Source organism: Leucoraja erinacea, chromosome 2 (genome assembly GCF_028641065.1).
Source record: "Leucoraja erinacea ecotype New England chromosome 2, Leri_hhj_1, whole genome shotgun sequence".
Taxonomy (NCBI): domain Eukaryota; kingdom Metazoa; phylum Chordata; class Chondrichthyes; order Rajiformes; family Rajidae; genus Leucoraja; species Leucoraja erinaceus.
The window spans coordinates 88,760,470-88,780,822 of record NC_073378.1 but is presented as its reverse complement, the minus strand read 5'-3'; the positions used below and the strand labels follow the sequence as shown (position 1 = coordinate 88,780,822).

The window sequence follows — 20,353 nt, the reverse complement described above, 5'->3', positions numbered from 1 at the left end:
AGCTCACACTGCCACCCAGCTTTGTGTCATCCGCAAACTTGGAGATGTTACATTTAATTCCTTAGTCTAAATTGTTACTACATATTGTAAATAACTGGGATCCCAGCACTGAGCCTTGCAGCACCCCACTTGTCAATGCCTGCCATTTTGAAAAGGACCCATTAATTACTACTCTTTGCTTCCTGCCTGCCAACCAGTTCTCGAATCATGTCAATACCCTACACCCAATACCACGTGCTTTAATTTTGCACACTAATTTCTTGTGTGGGACCATATCAAAGGCTTTTTGAAAGTCCAAATACACCACACCCATTGGCTCTTCGTTATTCATTCTACTTGTTACATCATGTATTATCAGATACTACATAACTGACCTTCAGTTAATTTGGAGCGTGGATGTTCATTGATGGCCAAGAGTGTTTAATTGCCATGTGCAACAGGACTGGAATAATGAGACTTTCAGTTTCTTTGGCATAGGCTTCGGGTGGATTACTGACAAATATCTCTGACAAAGGTGAACCATCTAACAAAGGCTATCCACCTTCTCTTGACATTCAACAATATTATCATTGCTGAATTTTCACCATAAACATTCTGGTATTTATCATTGACCAAGAACATAACTGGAATCTCCATATAACTACTACTATTGCAACAGCGTACCAGAGACAAAGTATTCTGCAGTAAGCACCCCCTTTGACTTCCAGAGTCCTCCCATCATCTGAAAGTATAAGCACGATGCAATAATTCATTATTTAAATTAATGCACAATGTTTTCATTTTAAGACTAGTGATTCATTAAACGATAAAGTGACCCCCTCTACCCCCTTGTTTGGCATCCCATCCACCAGTCCATTAACTTCCTCAACCACAGTGCATGGTGGTTGCATTTCATATCTTTGATAAAATGCCCTGTGGCAATGGTCACAGGAATGGTCACATAAATCTTTCATTTGCTAATGGGACATGATCTCTATCAAGTTTTCCTACAAGTCACATGCTATCCCGACTTGGAAATATATTGCCATTTCTTCATCAGCACTAGGTCAAAATCCTGGTACTTCCCACATAACATCAACATATAACAACCACCACAAGTACTACAGCAGATCAAGATGGTGGTCAAGCACAGACTTGGCCGATAATTAGACATGAGCATTGTATGCTGAACTTTTGGGTGATGCTCATATTCCAGGGAAGTATAAAAATACAAAAAGAGCAGAGAGGCGTATTTAGTACATTAAGATCCAGCCGGTAGGGTTATTCATGTTGATCACCTGCAGCTCTACGAGGTGTGATCTCTCTGGGAATATATGTCAAGTCGGGCTCTTCAAGGTCATCATCTGTCTTGGATTCTGAATCAGACCAAGGGTTCTTTTTCTTTCCCTTTTTGACTTGAGATTTAGAGGTCTGAGGTGTCTTTCTTGCTCTGGCACCTGAGAACAAAATACATAAATTAACGCCATAAGCATCTTTTTACTTTGTAATCAGAATTTATTATATATATTATAGTTTTGATGTACAAAAGATGTAATTTTAATGACAATGTTAAATCCGTTATCAAAAGAGACAACGCAGCAGACACAGAGCTGCTTTCTCACACCTCCATCAATCAAGTTCAATCCTGGCCTTTGATGCTATCTGTGATGTTTTCTCTAGGTGCCCTGATTACCTCCGACTTTCCAAAGCAATGCAGTTGGTGGATTAATTGGCCACTCTAAATTGCCTGCAATGTGTAGATGAGGAGGAGAAACGTTGTTGGGGGGGGGGGGGGGGGGGGGGGGGAATTGCTAAGAATGTGAGGACTTTAAAAAGTGATTAAGATTAATGGGTGCTTGATATTTGGTAGAGACTTGTTTGGCTGAAAAGCCTATTTCTATATTATAATTTATTCATGTTACAAAAATAGGTATATAAATTAACATACGGTAATCTTGATCACTGTACAGGTGTTAATTTGCCATATTTTTGGTTTACATTGCATGAAAACTTTAAACTATTTATGATATGTTTAAAGTGCAGACACTATCAGAGTAGGATACTATTCAATTCATTCCTGGAAATAAAATATACTTAATAAGAATTATGCTATTTCATTGTTTCAACGTCACAGTTGATCAGGTTGAGGCAGCAGGCCTTTAATAAAAAGGCAAAGAGCTATGTTGTTAATCATATCTGTACAAACCTGCAAATATTCACTTTGTTATAGCAGTGATGTTTCTTTGACGTAGCTCTATTTTAGTTGAGGATAATACTTTGACAGACAATTTTCAAACTTTCATTATTTTTATTATAACATTCAAAATTACATTGAATTTTAAATTGTTTTGACGTAGTCTAGGAATGGACTTTGCATTATTAATACCAGGTACATTTAAGAAAATGCTGTATTTGTTCCAATTAGTTAGTGGGCACTGCATGCTTCTCACTCTGGTTAATATAGTTTGTCTACTGCATAAAGTGGAGCACATCCTAATTTGTGTAAACACACCAGGTTCCTTCTTTTCTTTCTTCAGGCGTGGAGCTTTAACCTTGGCCTCACTTGTGTCCAATGCTTCTCCATTTCCTTCTCCTATTGCTGCCCCAACCTCTTCATCAAATTCCAGCTTTATTGCATCTGCATCACCCTGAAAATTAAATATGAACAATAACAGCCCACTAATTAAAAAATATATTTGTATTGAGAAAAATGCCTTGGACCTAAGGGCAAAATTTTCATCCAGCGTGTTTGGGTAAACCGAACGAGCTGCCGGGGCAGACAGGCTGTAGATGTGGGTACAATTACAATGTATAAAAGATATTTAGAAATGTACATCAATACAAAGGTTTAGAGAAAATATGGGTATACAAATATAAATGGAACTAGTTAACATAGATATCTTGGTTAGAATACACGTGTTGGGCTGAAGGCCTGTTTCTGTGCTGTATAACAATGTCTCCAAGGAGATACAAATTCATTAATTTGCTAAATAAAGGAATAATAATTTCCTTCCTATGTTTTCAATATATATGTGTTGGTCAAGTAAAGTATAGATTTTAAAGGTAAAGCATGATTTAAAAGTTTAACGACTTAATGAGAAGTTGCAAGGTCGAGAGCGTCAAATGGGACATTAATGTCTGTTTTTAACTAGAGTTCTCAAACATTTGTGGCTGAGCTTTTTTCAGTTCAATTTAATTTAGAGATACAACATGGAAACAGGCCCTTTGGCCTACAGAGCCCACGCCAACCATGGTTCATCCTTTTACATCAGTTCCAAGTTATACCAATTTCTCATCCACCAGCTAGATATCAGGGGTAATTAACCTTTTGGGATGTGGAAGGAAACCCACGAGGCCACATGTGGAACGTGCAAACTCCTCAAAGACTGCACCCAAGGTCAGGATCGAACGAGGGTCTCTGATGCTGAGGCAGCAGCTCTGCTAGCGGCGTCACTCTGCCGACCAAATTCTCATGCAAACCACTTTTTAAAAAAAATGTTTTTCTGAATAATTAACAATTGTGCAGATGATTCAGTACTTTAATTGTGGATTCAAAATATTTTTATTTTTCAAGATGGAAGTTCCATAAAGTGAATTCAAATCACATAATGGAACTCAATGATTGGCAAGGTCCTAGAATCATCTGTTTTGTCAAAGTTAGTTTGCAGTAAGTAAGGGAGATTCAAAATGCATTTAAAATAGGGTTTTCACCACAATTTAAGAAAAGAAACTAAGTGTGGTCAGAAAAAATATAGTAAATTTTCTTGATTATAGTATATTGGGCAAAAATGTATACTAAAATTTTGAAAAAAACCAACAACCCCCACAATTAAAATGTGGATTACGGAAATGTCTGAGACCTTACACTTGGAAAAAAATAGACTTGTCTTAATTGAAAAAGATTAAAGCTATTTGCTAGAATATGGTCTCCATTTATTGATTTTCTAAAAGGGTAAATTGGATCAACACGGAAGCTGGAGTGAAACTTGAATCCAGGACTGGATTAATAATTACACTTTATAATCTACGGACCTATATCCAAAATTGTGTTCTTGCTAATCTCCTTTGTTTTTTTTCCCCTCCCCTCTCTATTAGTTTAGAGTTTCCTTTTTTTCCCCCTCTTATTTCTCTCCTTTCTATAGCTCCATCTTTCAAAATGTTTTTAAATAAAAAAATAGGAGCTTTGTATATATGTAATTGGTAAGCAAATCGTGTTTTGGTTATTATATGTATATGCTACTAATAAAAATATTTTAAAAAATATATATATATATATATATATATATAGTCATAACGATATAGTAACTGAGTCCCCAGAAAGTAACAATTCTTTTTAGATCATGATCTTAGGCTCTCACCTAGGGAAGTAAATTGATCTTTTGTCAAATGATTTTGAAATCACTTAGAAAATATATGTTTTAGTTATAGCAGGTGTCCTTTTAGGGCCTCTGCTTTCTGCAGTTATGAACCTCTAGGACAAACTATGATTAAAAAGTATTGCGCAAAATGAAAGTGCAACAATGTAGCAATTCCATGGCAAAAATACCAGAGGTGCCAGGTTATAAAGACTCTTGAAAGACAAATTAAATAAGAAAAAGCATATTCCTTCAGACTACGATGTCAGTAAGTGATTGTCAGTTTAAAATAATAGAGTGACAAGGAAAAAGTTATTTGCTTAACAAATTGAGTATTTTGTCATTAGGAATACTCAGGACCTGGCTGATGCAGTTTTATTGAATCCAAAATAAATGTAATTTTAAATCCCAATTGCAATAATACCATGTTTACAATGTAAACCATTTAACAACATTTGTAAATGAATGACAGAAACTTTACAATATACCCCAAATGTGCCCTTAATTAATTGTGAACTTACCTTTCCTTTCTTTTTCAACAATTTTTTTGTGCCATCTGCCTTCAATGCTAATGTAATGACAGGTTCAATTCTCCTGCCATAGATTGAGGGTAAAGTCTCTTCAAGCTGCATCCTTTTCATTTTTGGTTTACCAACTTTTCCCTTGACTGCTTTGGTAACAAATCCTGATAGAGCATCCTCTCTCTCTTGAGCTTCCACACGCTGCATTAATGTGAGAAATACACTTGTTTTAACAATCATATCTTTAAGATTTTCACTGTGATTCAAGAAATAAAGCGCTCTATATTTGAAACAATTGAGATATTTGCCTGAATTCTGAATATTTCAATTGGCAACCAATAATATTCAAATGTAATTAGATTAATTTACTGCTCCTGTTACATATTTCTCTCCATAGTCTGCAGTGCAGCTTCACTAAAAACTTGTGCAATGCATAGCTTTGGCGACGGGGCAAATTTACAATCTACACTGCATCAGAACTCCAATATAATTTACAATATCCAAGTTGAGTCCAACTTTTTTATTTGATTTCTTGTGAACTGCAACTCACAACAGTAACAATCAGATTTTGTTCATTAACATTTTGTATATTAAATGCTCTTTTACACAAGTTCAATTGAACCTATTCAGTTGAATTTAGAAAGAGGTGATAGATAAGAAATATTGAGTCATTCAGGCTAGATCATTACTCACTTGACCTGCATAGTTGAACCAAAGGATTGACCTTCAATCCCTCATGTCAGGCAGTGAGACCCAGAAGGCAATCAGACCTCATTTGGCATAATAAGGAGGCTTTGCCTCAAGACCACAAAGCTGGCGATGGAGCTTTGTTTTCTGGAAAAGCTGTCAAAGATTTTAACAATTTTGAAAGATTTAACAATTATACTTAACAGCATACTTAGAAATTAAAGTGTAATAATTATTTCTTTAAGAATTACTTTCCCTATTGAAATTACTGGGTCTCAGATCCAACGTCAGCCTGACCTAGTGTAGATTTGAAAGGCAATATCTCAGCACAATGCAGGAGAATCTGAGCAGTACAGGACTTCACAAGAAATCCAATGATGGAGCATGATGACAGATTCAGTACTAACAGTCACAGAGTCTCAGACTGGCATGTATGGACAGCTGAATAGAGATGTCCATGACATATAGCTGAGTACTAGTGCTCCACTGGAACAGCTGACTCTGATCAGTAAGATTTACCCCATTCCTTCTGGTGAGGGACAGAAAGCATTTGCAGTAATGACTACAACATGCACAATGTTAAAACAAATTAAACATTTGGACACCAAATGTATATTAAGATATTTTAAAGCTTCAAAATATGCGCTGCCAGGTGGACATGTTTTGTCAAACTTACATCAAGCTCTTCAACAAAAGCAGCAAGGTCATCCTTCCAAAGATCGGGAGCACTCTTTCGCTTGAGATCATCAAGATCCTTTCCCTGCAACAAACATAATAGCTGTTATAGCATTCATGGAAATAGCCACACAAATATAAAAATATATGAAAACAGCACATTACTTTTGAATCCCTATGTTTCAGTAGTTCATCTACTTTTTCCTTTGTAAGGCACCAAAGAGACATATTCAAGATGTAGTTGTAGTCTGGTCCAGATCCAGCACCTGAAACACTTGAAGTGCCATCATCTAGTTCCAATAATTCCTCTTCTGCTGCTGTCTACAAAAAGAAAAGATAGGTACTGAGAAATATCTAGATTCAATTGATAGAATATCTTTACAGATATTAAAGTAGAAATTGATATAGTTGATGGACTCAGAACACTGATCAAAATATTAGCTCGGCTATGGAATATAAAATCCCCAACTTTCAAATTAATTACATAAAATATAACTAGTTACATGTAACATCAACAAGAACCTCGACCCACTAGTTTGCCTACCGCCACAATAGGTCAACAGCAGATGCGATCTCACTGGCTCTCCTCTCCGCACTGTATACAATACAATTTATTTGTCATTTGAACCCCATTGAGGTTCAAAGGAAATGTTGTTTCTGCAGTCATACACACAAGAAAGAACCAAGACACAACACAATTTACAAAAACATCCATCACAGCGCATCTCCTCCTCGCTGTGATGGAAGGCAAAGACTTATCTCTCCCCTGCACTTCCCATTCCCCTCCCGATGTCAGAGTCAAAGTCAAAGCCCCCGGCGGGCGATGGTAATTGCCCCGCAGCCATTAACGCCGCGCGATGCAAGGCCACGCTCCGGGTCTTGTTGTTGGAGCCCCCGGCGGGCGCTAGCAAAGTCCCGCAGCCATTCCAAGCCACGCCGGGCGATGATGCAAGCCCCGCTCAAGGTACTCTTCAAGCCCGCAACTCGGGCGGGTGAAGTCGCCGTTGCGGAAGCCCCGAAAAGCGGTCTCCCAGCAGGGACCCGCGGGCTCCCGGTGTCACTGTCCACCAGACCTGCGGTAAGCCTCCAAATCCCCGGGGTTGGGTCGCAGCAGCGCGCTACCACCGCTCCTCCCGCTCCGAACTCGGCCAGCTCCGTGATGGTGAGTAGCTCCGCAGCTCCGAGACTGGAGCCCCAGGTCGTTCCTGCTGGAGGCCGCTCCACGGTGCTAGGCCCCAACGACAACGGAGACCCGACAGAGAAAAGGTCGGGTTCTCCGTACAGGGGATAGATTTTAAAAGTTTCCCCCACCCCCTGCCCCCCACACACATACACAAAAAAAAAAAATAAAAACTACATTCAACGAGACAAAAAATAATAAAAAGACGGACGGATAGCAGAGGCCGCTGCGACATGAGTCGCGCCGCCCACAAACGCCTGGACCACTTGAACAATAAAAACACTTAATCAGGCTGGTGTTTATAGGTGTACAGCTCGCCATTCAATACCATCAGCCCCTCCAAGCTGGTTACCAAGCTCACAGAACTGGGTCTCTGCCCATCCCTCTGCAATTGGATCCTCGACTACCACATCCACAGACCAGTCTGTTCGAATTGGAAGAGATACTTCTTCCTCATTAACAATCAGTATTGGAACACCTCAAGGCTGCGTGCTCAACCCCCTGCTCTACTCACTCTATACTCATGACTGTGTAGCCGGACGTAGAGCGAACCATCTTCAAGTTCGCCGACGACCCCACCGTTGTTGGATGAATTCTATACTCTGATGAGTCAAAGTATAGAAGTGGGATTGTACGATTGACCAAATGGTGCCAGCACAACAACCTGACTTTCAATATCAGTAAAACCAATGAATTGATTGTGGACTTTGGAAGAGGAAGGATGAGGACCCACAATCCTGTTTATATCAACGGGACAATGGTGGAGTCAAAAACATCAAATTCCTGGGCGTGCATATTTCCAAAGATCTTTCCTGGACCCAGCACATTGATGCAATTATAAAGAAAGCACATCAACGCCTCTCCTTCCTGAGAAGATTAAGGAGATTTGGTATGTCAAAGAGGATTCTCTTGAACTTCCACAGGTGTACAGTAGAGAGCATATTGACTGGTTGCATCATGGCCTGGTTTGGCAACTTGAACGGCCAGGAGAGGAAAAGACTGCAAAAAGTTGTGAACACTGCCCAGTCCATCATCGGCTCTGACCTCCTCAGCATCGAAGGGATTTATCGGAGTCGCTGCCTCAAAAAGGCAGCCAGCATCATCAGAGGCACACACCATCCTGGCCACACACTCATTTCACCACTGACATCAGGATGAAAGCACAAGAGCCTGAAAACTGTAATGTCCAGGATCAGGAACAGCTTCTTCCTTGCAGCCATCAGGATAATAACAATTATTATTATTATTATTATTATTATTGCACTACTATTGTTTGCTTTTTGAGTATGTGTGTATGTGTATAAACATTCCCCTCCACAAAGTTTGGGACAAAGACCCATTATTTATTTATTTGCCTGTATTCCACAATTTGAGATATATAATAGAAAAAAAAATCACACGTGGTTAAAGTGCACATTGTCAGATTTTATTAAAGGTCATTTTTATACATTTTGGTTTCACCATGTAGAAATTACAGCAGTTTATACATTGTCCCCCCATTTCAGGGCACTATAATGTTTAGAACACAGCAATGTCATGTTAATGAAAGTAGTCATGTTTAGTATTTTGTTGCATATCCTTTGCATGCAATGACTGCTTGAAGTCTGCGATTCATGGACCACCAGTTGCTGCGTGTCTTCTCTGGTGATGCTCTGCCAGGGATGTATTGCAGCCATCTTTAGTTTATGTTTTGGGGGCTAGTCCCCTTCAGTTTTCTCTTCAGCATATGAAAGGCATGCTCAATTGGGTTTAGATTGGCTGATTGACTTGGCCACTCCATTTTTTAGCCTTGAAAAACTCCTTAGCAGCATGTTTGGGATCATTGTCTGGCTGTAGAATGAACTGCCAGCCAATGAGTTTTGAGGCATTTGTTTAAACTTGAGCAAATAGGATGTGACTATACATTTCAAAATTCATTATGCTACTACCATCAGCAATGAAGATAAGCGAGCCAGTACCTTCAGCAGCCATACATGCCCAGGCTATAACCATGGGTCAACATGGATTTATGAAAGAGAAATCAATACCATGTGCTCTAATTTTAGTCACCAGTCTCCCGTGCGGGACCTTATCAAAGGCTTTCTGAAAGTCTAGATACACTACATCCACTGGCACCCCTTCATCCATTTTGCTTGTCACATCCTCAAAAAATTCCAGAAGATTAGTCAAGCATGATTTCTCTTTCATAAATCCATGTTGACTTGGACTAATCCTTTTACTGCTATCCAAATGCCCCATTATTACCTCTTTAATAATTGACTCCAGCATCTTTCCCACCACTGAAGTCAGGCTAACTGGTCTGTAATTTCCTGTTTTCTCTCGCTCCTTTCTTGAAAAGTGGGATAACATTAGCTATCCTCCAATCCACAGGAACTGATCCTGAATCTATTGAACATTGAAAAATGATCACCAATGCGTCCACGATTTCTAGAGCCACCTCCCTGAGGACCCTGGGATGCAGACCATCAGGCCCATGGGATTAATCATCCTTCAGTCCCATTAGCCTACCCAATACTATTTCTCGCCTAATGAAAATTTCTTTCAGTTCCTCTACCTCCTTAGATCCTCTGTCCTCCAGTACATCAGGGAGATGTTTGTGTCTTCCTTAGTGAAGACAGATCCGAAGTAGTTATTCAACTCTTCTGCCATTTCCTTGTTGCCCATAATAATTTCACCCGTGTCTGCCTTCAAGGGACCCACATTTGACTTTGCTACTCTTTTTCCCTTAACATATCTAAAGAAGCTTTTACTGTACTTCTTTATATTCCTAGCCAGCTTCCCTTCGTATTTCATCTTTTCAGCCCGTATTGCCCGTTTTGTTTCCTTCTGTTGTCCTATGAAAGTTTCCCAATCCTTTGGCTTCCGGCTACTCTTTGCTGTGTTATACATCTTTTCTTTTAGTTTTATTCTATCCCTAACTTCTCTTGTCAGGCACGGTGGCCTCCAACTCCCCTTAGAATCTTTCTTCCTATTTGGAATAAAATTTCTGTTCATGAAGTCTGCTGCGGACAGTGGTCATTAACAAATCCACACCTGACTCCTGAAGAGTATTTCTGATCTGCCGAGCGGGTGTTTGAGGGTTTTTCTTTATTATAGAGAGAATTCTTCTGTCATCAGCTGTTGAGGTCTTCCTTGGCCTGCTAGTCCTTTTGCGATTAGTAAGCTCACCAGCGCTCTTTCTTCTTAATGATGTTCCAAACAGTTCATTTTGGTAAGCCTAAGGTTTGACTGATGTCGCTAACAATTTTATTCTTGTTTCTCAGCTCATAATGACTTCTTTGACTTTCATTGGCACAACTTTGGTTCTCATATTGATAAATAGCAATAAATGTTTCCAAAGGTGATGGAAATACTTGAGGAAATACTAGGTGCTGAGAGCTCTCATATACCTGCATTAAGGAGGCAATTAAACACACCTGAGCAATTACAAACGCCTGTGAAGCTATGTGTCCCAAACATTATGGTGCCCTGAAATGGGAGGACTATGCATAAACACAGCTGTAATTTCTACACGGTGAAACCAAAATGTATAAAAATGGCCTTTAATAAAATCTGACAATGTGCACTTTAACCACATGGGTTTTTTTTTCTATTATAAATCTCAAATTGTGGAGTAAAGAGGCAAAATAATAAATGATGGGTCTTTGTCCCAAACATTATGGAGGGCATTTCACATTCACATTTATTGTCACATGCGCCAATTAAGGTACAGTGATATTTGAGTTCCCATGGAGCCATAAAATTAAAAGAACACAACACAATAAAAAGAACGATAGACCTTAACATAAACATCCACCACAGTGATCACTGTGATGGAAGGCAATAAAGTTCAGTCAGTCTTCCTCCTTTTGTTCATCCGCGTTTGGGACCTTGACCCTCCGCAGTCGCCGCTACGGACGGCTCGATGTACAAGCCCTCTTGTCGGGATGATCGAAGCTCCGTCGTCGAGACTGATGGAACACACTCCGCGGCTTGGGGTGCCCGAATCAGCCACTTTCTCACCGGAGACCACGGCTTCTCAATGTTATAGGTTGCAGGTAGGCCAGCGGTCGGAGCTCTTCTCCAGCGGTCCCCGGCAAGGGATCCCTGAGCGGATGGTAAAGTCCGCTCCACGCCTGCTGCTAGAAGTTCCGCAGACTGCGGCTTCACGATGTTAAAGTCAGCAGGCCGGCGGTCGGAGTCCTTCATCTGGCTCCGCGATGGAAGTCCGCGCCACGCCTGCTGCTGAAGCTCTGGGCCAGTCTCCGGGAAAGGCCGCTCCAATCCAAGTTGTTAGGCCGCAAGGGAGGGCAAAAATGCGACTAGGAGAAAAGTCACATTCCGCCAAGGTAAGTGACCGGAAACGTTTTTCCCCCTTCCCCACCCCCCACATAAAAACATACCGAGAGAAAATTAACACGTACATTTAGAAATACAAAAAAAAAAAAAAAGTCGAAATGACAGACACACTGCTGGCGAGGCTGCCTCGTGCGACAGCCCGATGACGTATATGAGGATATCGAAGAGGGATGGCAAGTTTTCGAGGAGGACTACGATATCTACATGGCTGCGGCGCACCAAGGCAAGTCTCTTTACACCCAAGCATCTATATTTCTCAATCTGGCGGGACATGAGGCTGTGCGTCGGGCAAAATTGTTTGTTTACGCCCCTGCAATACTGGATGTGCAAGATCAAGAGATTACACCTGCTGAAACAATGTACGACCCTGTATGCCGCAAGAGAAAGTTCCGCGAGCTATGCGACCCTCATACCAATCTCATCATTCAACGAGATAAGTTCTTCACGCGCAGCCAAAAACCATGAGTGCCAGTGGAAACGTATGTATACTCATTACAGCATATAGCAAAGCGCTTAAACTTTGGTGCTCTCTGTGATGAACTTGTTAGGGGCAGGCTTGTGTCTGGCATTTTAGATGATAAATTGAAGAAAGAGCTTTTACGCGATCCAGACCTCATGCTGGCTAGAGCAATCAGGTCTTGTCGAGTCATTGAGATGACAGAAGCGCACACTAAAACACTGACCATACCACAGGCTGCGTATAGCATCTATGCTGCGGATGTTAGGAGAGATCGACAATCTTATCAGCCTAATGAAACAAAACAGACCCCTTCTGGCCAGTCTGACATAAGATCTAATAATGACTGCAATAATTGTGGAGGTTCACATATTGCCAAGTGGGAAAAGTGCCCCGCATTTGGTCAAATTTGGCATGGTTGCAAACGCAGAAACCATTTCTGGAGATGCATTTCATTCGGCAAAGATGTTCATCAACTAATACCCGACTCTACACAACGCTTTTTGGTGGATTACAAAGACCTCCTCAATGATGAACTCGGCAGGGTGCCGCTCACGTATTCAATGATTCTAGACCCGATGTTAAGCCTGTTGTTCGCCCTGCTAATCACGTTCCGGTTGCCATGCGAGACCGAGGTAAAGTTGAACTCGATAGAATGGAGGCCCTAAGGGTCATCACGCCGGTCTCTGAACCCACGGATTGGGTATCCTCGATGGTAGCTGCTACTGAAAAGAACAAGCAGAAGACACGTATATGTATCAACCCTAGAGTCCTAAATACTGCGTTGAAGAGACCTCATGCGTACCGTGGAAGAGGTGGCTGCGCACATGGGCAAGGCTACAGTATTCGTTGTGTTGGATGCCAAGGGCTCCTTCTGGCAAATTCCTATTGACTATCTATCAATCATCGCTGCTCACTACTTTCAGCACAGCCTTCGGATGTTACAGATTTTTGCGCATGCCATGACATTAATTCAACCAGCGAAGTATTCCAACGTTCGATGGAGTAGATGTTTGACAGGTACCCCTGTGCGATCATTGTGGATGATATTATCGTAGCGGGTAAAGACCTGCAGGAGCGAGATGACAATTTGAAAAAGGTGCTCGACCGTGTCAGGGAGGTGCACTTAACAACTCAACCCCAGTAAATGCAGGTTTCGAGTCAACCAAGTTAACTATGTTGGTCATGCTATCACCAGCAACGGCCTCAAAGCCGATCCAGCAAAGACAGCAGCCATCAGTGAAATGGCAGCACCGACCGATGTTGCCAGTCTGCAAAGATTTTTAGGCATGGTGAACTACCTGGGCAAGTTTATTCCACACTTCAGCGAGCTCTCAGCCCCGCTACGCTAGTTTGGATGTGGCACGAGCAGCAGCAGCAAACTTTCAACTTTAAAACAGATGTCATGCCCACCCACTCTGGTGTACTTCGATGTTAATCAGCCAGTCACGCTGACCTGCAACGCCTCCCAAGAAGACCAGCTGATTACTTATGCCTCACGAACCACGACGGACACAGAGACGCGGTACGCGCAGATAGAGAAGGAGCTACTAGCAGTGGTATCCGCATGTGTGAAGTTCAATTACTATATCTTTGGTAAAGCTGTGACAATCAAAACGGACCATCAACCACTGGTTTCCATCCTGAATAAAATGATACACGCTGCACCAGCCAGGCTGCAAAGAATGATGCTGTAGCTCCACACCCTAATCTACAAAAGTGAGAAGGACATGTACCTGGCAGACACCCTGTCCCTTGCACCCAGGAAAACCGACGACAGGCATGCAACTGATGTTATGATGATTGACCAAATTTACCCCTCGGGTTTGGATATATTGATTGCCCACACGGCTGAAGATAACACCCTACAGGTACTCGCATTAATCATTAAACGCGGATGTCCTAACAAGCAGCACTCACTTCCACTTTCAGTGCAGCCATACTTTCCCCGTCAGGGACGAACTGGTAATTGGGACGGAGTTATTATGAAGGGCAACAAAGCAGTTGCCCCAGCTTCACTACAGAGGAGTACTTCCATGCTGTACATAGAGGGCACTCTGGTTCAGAGGCAACGGTGCAACGGACCAAGAGCATGTTCTTCTGGCCTGCCATGTCGGACTATGTGCGTCAGAGGACGCAGTCATGTGCGGTATGTAACCGTCTAGCACCGCACCTGCATCGCCCGGTTCCTGGTCTACCGTGGACAATTCTGGTGACTGACATTTTCGATTGAAATGGCAACCATTCCCTGGTTCTAGTGGACTCCTAGTTGGTTTGAGATTGATTTGCTCCGCACTGCCTCATCGGCGGCAGTTATTCAGAAACTTGCAAGACACTTCTCAGTTCACGGGGCCCCTCTCTCCCTCATGTCAGACAATGCAGAACAATTTACAAGCCAAAGCTTCAAAGACTTTACCCAACGCTGGGATTTCAAACATGTCACCAGCAGCCCGGAATATCCGCAGTCGAACGGGTTAGAGCCGTTCACAATGCGAAACAGGTGATGGAAAAATCTAAAAGAGCGGGGTCTGATGTCTTCCTGGACCTTCTTAACCTACGCAACGTTTTGCGGGATGTAGTGTTAGGTTCACCTGCACAGCACTTGATGTCCAGCCAAACCCGCACTACCCTTCCAGTAGCTAAGCAACTGCTACAACCTCAGGTTCATTATCCACACGCAGTCCAGGCCCAACTACAATACAAACGGCAAGTTCAAAACCAAACCAGCTGCCCCCTCTCGCCTTTGTCTCCCGGTCAAATGGTCCGCCTACAAACACAGAAAGGACATGACCGCATAGGCGTAGTAGCAGAAACCTGCCAGGAGCCCTGTTCCTATCTAGTCCGTTCCGAAGGAGAAATTTACAGGCGCAATAAAAAACATATTCTGCCTGTGAGCGAACCAAGACCATCTCAGAAGTTCTCATATGGCTAATCAGTGTCCAGGACATTGTGCCAAAGACTAATGGAAGAACTGTGGGTTCAAACTGTAATGGCTCCCCAATGACCAAAGAGCAACCTATGGCAAAATCACCTATTAGACCGCCGGTGATGTCACCCGTGAAGTCTCCTACAAAGACTGTTGAACCACCACCTGATACGATATCATCAGCCCCTCCAGCAGAGGGCCTGTACCGTACGCATATAGGATGGGTTTGTCGGCCTCACCCTAAATACAAAGACTATTATATACTGATTACAGGTTTCCATTACCTAGGCCACATTGTATTCCTCCTTATTCATATCCTTCACGGTTTAGTCGAGATTTATAAAGCACTGTATCTTCCTACTATACATTGGAAGTTTTAGTTATATGCTTATTGCATATTACTTATTGCATGATTACTTATTGCATGATAAGAAGGAGGATGCAGATCAGTCAGTACTAGTTGACCTGATCCATGTCATGTTTTGCTGCATATCACCGCACACTCAATCAGCTCTGGTTTGAGTGTCTCATATATTATCTAGCTTTTTGTGTCCATCTTCCATCTATGATTATGTTGAGTTCTATCAATTATCATTCTTAAATCAGTGGTTAAAATGAAAGCATGGCACAAAAATAAATAGCTGCTCAACTTAACTGTAGTTATAAAAGCAATAAATACCATAAAGTAATTTTGACAATATATGCATCTAAAAATTGTGCAATACTTTTAAATAGGAATTATCCCAAAATGATTAAAATACAATCTTTTTAACAACATACTTGACTTTCACTCACACAAGATCAGATGTCAAAAACAAAACAAAAAATAATATCTATGCGTGTACTCAATATAGAAATTACATCCGGGAGTTATACTGTTAAAACCTAGGATTTTTCTCAAAGTTCTACAATGCAAATTTACATTTGATTCAATGTGGTGGTCAACATATCCTTAAAATGTTGCTTGGTGAAGTTATATTTTACCTTTTCTTGTGCATCTTTCCAGGCTTTAACTGGGTCAGATTCAAAGCCACGCTGGATGAGCATTTGGTAAAGGTCCTTCTTTGATTTATTCTCTGAAGAGAAATTATGTTGAATTACACATTTCAAAAAAGAATGCAGGTGGCATAAATAAACTTCTGTCCCTAATGTTCAATTTCTTACTGACAGACACCTTTGTGTGCATTCACAGAAACTGCATTATATAATCTTCACCTCCACCCACCCCATCATTCCAGGATGCAATCACGTTTCACAGATGAAGAAGAGATTTACTTGTACATTATTCATCTTTAATATATATTTGTTGCTCACATGTGGTCTCCTCTACAACAAGGTCATCAAATACAAAGTAGTATCCATATGCAGACTATCTCCATTGAATATGCATGTACCACCCCATTTTCTGCCACTCCTGCTCTGACTTCTATCCTTGACCTTACCGTGATCCAATAAAGCTGAACTTTAATGCAAGAAACAGCGCATCTTAAAACTTGGCCCCTTACAGCCTTGAGGACGCAACACAAGAGTTCAACGAATTTTGCAAATTCGGCATGTCTAGCATTCTTAGATGACATTTTCAGCTTTCACCCGCCCTGCCATTAAATAATTATTCAGTACTCTTTGCTCTTATACTCAACTCCTCTTGTTATGAAGGCCAACATGGAAGGGGGATTAAAAGTGCGATGACAGCATCTGCTTGAATCTAGAGCGGCGGGGGGGGGGGGGGGGGGGGGGGGGGGGGGGGGGGGGTGGGGGTGGTGGTACCACGAGCAAGGGGATTGTGACATCCGCAGCTGGGCAGCGATCTGATTCAAACAAAACAGTAAGTTTGTGGAGATAAATGACCAAATTTAATGAGGAGTGGATATGTGAATTCATGTTGAATCCTTATCAAAACGGTGAAAATCTCTGCATTTTTGCGTCTGGTTTTCGAGGACATATGTCTCAAAGGCAAAACCCACACACACACACGCCATTCAATGTGATCATGGCTGATCAACCCCAATCAGTAATCCGTTCCTGCCTTCTCCCCATATCCCCTGACTCCGCTATTTTTAAGAGCCCTATCTAGCTCTCTCTTGAAAGCATCCAGATAACTTGCCTCCACTGGCCTCTGAGGCAGAGAATTCCACAGACTCACCACTCTCTGTGAGAAAGTGTTTCATCGTCTCCGTTCTAAATGGCTTACTCCTTATTCTTAAACTGTGGCCACTGGTTCTGGACTCCCCCAACATCGGGAACATGTTTCCTGCCTCTAGCGTGTCCAAACCCTTAACAATCTTATATGTTTCAATGCGATGCCCTCTCATCCTTCTAAACTCCAGAGTGTACAAGCCCAGCTGCTCCATTCTCTCAGCATATGACAGTCCCGCCATCCCGGGAATTAACCTTATAAACCTACGCTGCACTCCCTCAATAGCAAGAATGGTCGGCATGGACTTGATTCCATGCTGTATATCTAAATTAAACAAAGCACCTCATTCTGCTTGGGTAGCTCAATGGTATGAATCTCCAATTTTAGGTAATTTATTACTATAACCTCCCCCCCCCCTCTATCCCCTCGCTCTCCCTGTGCCTCACCTGGAAATATCTATTTCCCCCCTCCCTGGCCTACATTCCTTCGCCTGGCTTCAACGTTTGCAACTCTTCGATCCTTATCTCACACTTTTAGTATTTTCCTGTTAGTTCTTTGTTCAATCATTTGCCTACCCCCCCCCCCCCCCCCCCCCCCACCACCACCATCACTTGCCAGGCTTTGTCCTGCCCCTCCTCTCTTCTGCTCACTGCAGTCTGTGAAAGGGCCCCAACCCGAAATGTCACTTATCCGTTAGTCTTCTCTTGTGATGCTGCCTGACCCGTTGAACTACTCCAACATTGTATCTCAATATACTTTATACAGCACATAATTCCAATTAATAAGAGTTGCAGCATGAAAATATTTATTTTTATTTTAATCCAGCCATCCTTACCAATTGTAATCTTCCCTTGTATTTTCTCTAAAATGAAGCGAGCTTGGTTGTTTAGTTTTGAAGACTCTGCTCCCAGCATTCCTGACAACCACTCTTTTCTCAAACTGTAATAATGTAACCTTAAATCAAAGAATTCCTTTAAGATTTCTTGCACAGTTTCATATTTCTTCATGCAACCCATGTGATCAAAAAGGACCTGCAATGAACAATATTATTGATGTATGAAGTAGTTTTAAATACATCCAATTACTGATTTCTCATATCAAAATGTGTTTAAAAAAAAACCTACCATTGAGTTGCAAGTGAGAGTCGTTTGTAGTTTGAACACCTTGTGCAAACCAACAGCTTCTGCTTGCGCAAGTTTCTCCTCTGACATTTTTACCATAAACTTGACTGTGGCATCAGTATGATATTCTTTATAGTCATTTATCAAAGCTGCTGTCTTTTCAGTTCCATTGAGCATTGGCTCAAGAACTTGTTCTTTGTATGCCTTCAGGATAAAAAGACAATCTTTTATTCAATTCAGAATAAAATATTTTTTATTAATTATAAATTAATTAAAAGTATACTTTTATAGTTAGTAGTTACCAGCACACACAAAATATTTGAATATCAAATTTACACGTGTTAAGATGCTGAAAGAGAAAGTAACATTTTATAGAAAGGGACATCTCATTCCTACTCAGCACTACGTTATTTTTAATACATTGCAACACATTGCACTTAATGGTAACCCTTTATAACTGATTATAAAAATCTTAATGAACTTCTTCCAATAAATTAACAAAGTTTAATCAAATGGAATCATTTCCTTGAGTGATTCCATTTGGTTAAACACCCTGAAACGTAATGGAAGGATAAATTACTAATGGGTCATAACTGACCAAACGTCATCAAGCTTAATTGAAGCATAAAGGAAACAAAAAAATCAGAACAATCCTATTCCCAGCTTGTGAGAGTGATTAGAATGCATTCAAATACAATTCTCTATGGAAAAACTCAATTGTATCCCCACGTTCTAGAGAAAACATATGTACATATTTGTACCTTTGTTCACCAGTAGATACTAACTTAATCAATGTCCCAATTACTGCCATTATTATAAAACCTATTTAAAACTAGTTATACATGTTACCTGTGTCCAAGTCCTAACAGGAAGCTCTGTGATTTCTATGGTATTCCGATCCAAAACTGATATCTCACCACTAACAACATATTGGTTTTGGCCCACTTCATGAATTGTTCCTTTGAAGTTCTTGTAGCTTGGTAACTTGTAAATCAAAGAAAGGTAAAAGAATGAGTGATTATACATCTGGGGAAATAATTAACTTTCCTTTATAATCTCACTGATGATGAATATATTTCTAAGCCAACCATATCCAGCTTGTTATTAATACACCAATGAACAGGATGCACCTAAACAATATACTGAATAATTTTATGAACATCTTATAAATTAACAGTTGACCTTAAGAATCCAAATTAAAGCCTTATCTTTATCACACGGGCATACAGCTATATTACATCTTTCCATCATGTGAATTGTATATAAATCGATCGATAAATTAGGAAACATCATTCGTATCATGCGACCCCAAATGGTTATAGCACAACTTTGATCGATAAGCAAAGAACCACTTAACAGTTACTTTGGAAATTAACAAGCAGAAAGAGAACTGTCTTGGAAGAAAAAGTATTGGAAAATGTTTCCATGTAACCTCCCTGCAGCAATCAAACAGCATTGCGTCTTAAGAATAGAGTATTTCAGTGTCACAACAGGTGGCCATCTAGACTGGCAAGTTATTGACTCTTGATAACATTAATTAATGAAGAACAAATTAAGTCATAATATTGCCTTTTAGAAAACATCCTAACGTAATCACTAAAAAACTGCTTGCGAATTGTTAAAGTTCGTTCTTTCAGCGAGGAGTGACTATCTATCTATCCATCATTAAAACTATCATCTTGTTTCTATATTTTCCTCTATATTTGTTTGTCCCTTGTACCTATATTTACATTAAAATGGTACACGATAGCGCTACAATTTTTGCACCACCTTACTCACCATTGTCCTGTGATTTTTGAAAAATAAGTTTAATTCACATTGATGCCATATTTTACAAGTTATTGACAATTAAGACTTTTTAAAAAACAGCGCCCCCACTTGCCGTCTTTACGTGACTGGTGTCACAAAGGACACCCAACGGGTACTCAGCACAGACTTTGCACAATTTCAGACCACCATCTTTTCTTCCTCGCCTCA

The 20,353-nt window shown here is 40.9% G+C and overlaps 1 protein-coding gene across 7 annotated transcripts in view; it reads right to left on the bottom strand.

Annotated features, from left to right (window-relative positions):
* Positions 1 to 20,353, bottom strand: part of top2b (DNA topoisomerase II beta) — a 110,763-nt gene that overhangs the window by 28,390 nt on the left and 62,020 nt on the right. For all 7 annotated transcript variants that reach the window (XM_055660517.1, XM_055660532.1, XM_055660484.1 and 4 more), the window contains 9 exons: positions 19,226 to 19,360; positions 18,380 to 18,580; positions 18,091 to 18,286; positions 16,103 to 16,194; positions 6,383 to 6,538; positions 6,219 to 6,302; positions 4,856 to 5,056; positions 2,492 to 2,627; positions 1,278 to 1,436 (listed from right to left, as the gene is read on the bottom strand). In XM_055660517.1, the coding sequence (XP_055516492.1) occupies positions 1,278 to 1,436; positions 2,492 to 2,627; positions 4,856 to 5,056; positions 6,219 to 6,302; positions 6,383 to 6,538; positions 16,103 to 16,194; positions 18,091 to 18,286; positions 18,380 to 18,580; positions 19,226 to 19,360 (1,360 nt within the window). The remainder of the gene's footprint in view (positions 1 to 1,277; positions 1,437 to 2,491; positions 2,628 to 4,855; positions 5,057 to 6,218; positions 6,303 to 6,382; positions 6,539 to 16,102; positions 16,195 to 18,090; positions 18,287 to 18,379; positions 18,581 to 19,225; positions 19,361 to 20,353) is intronic.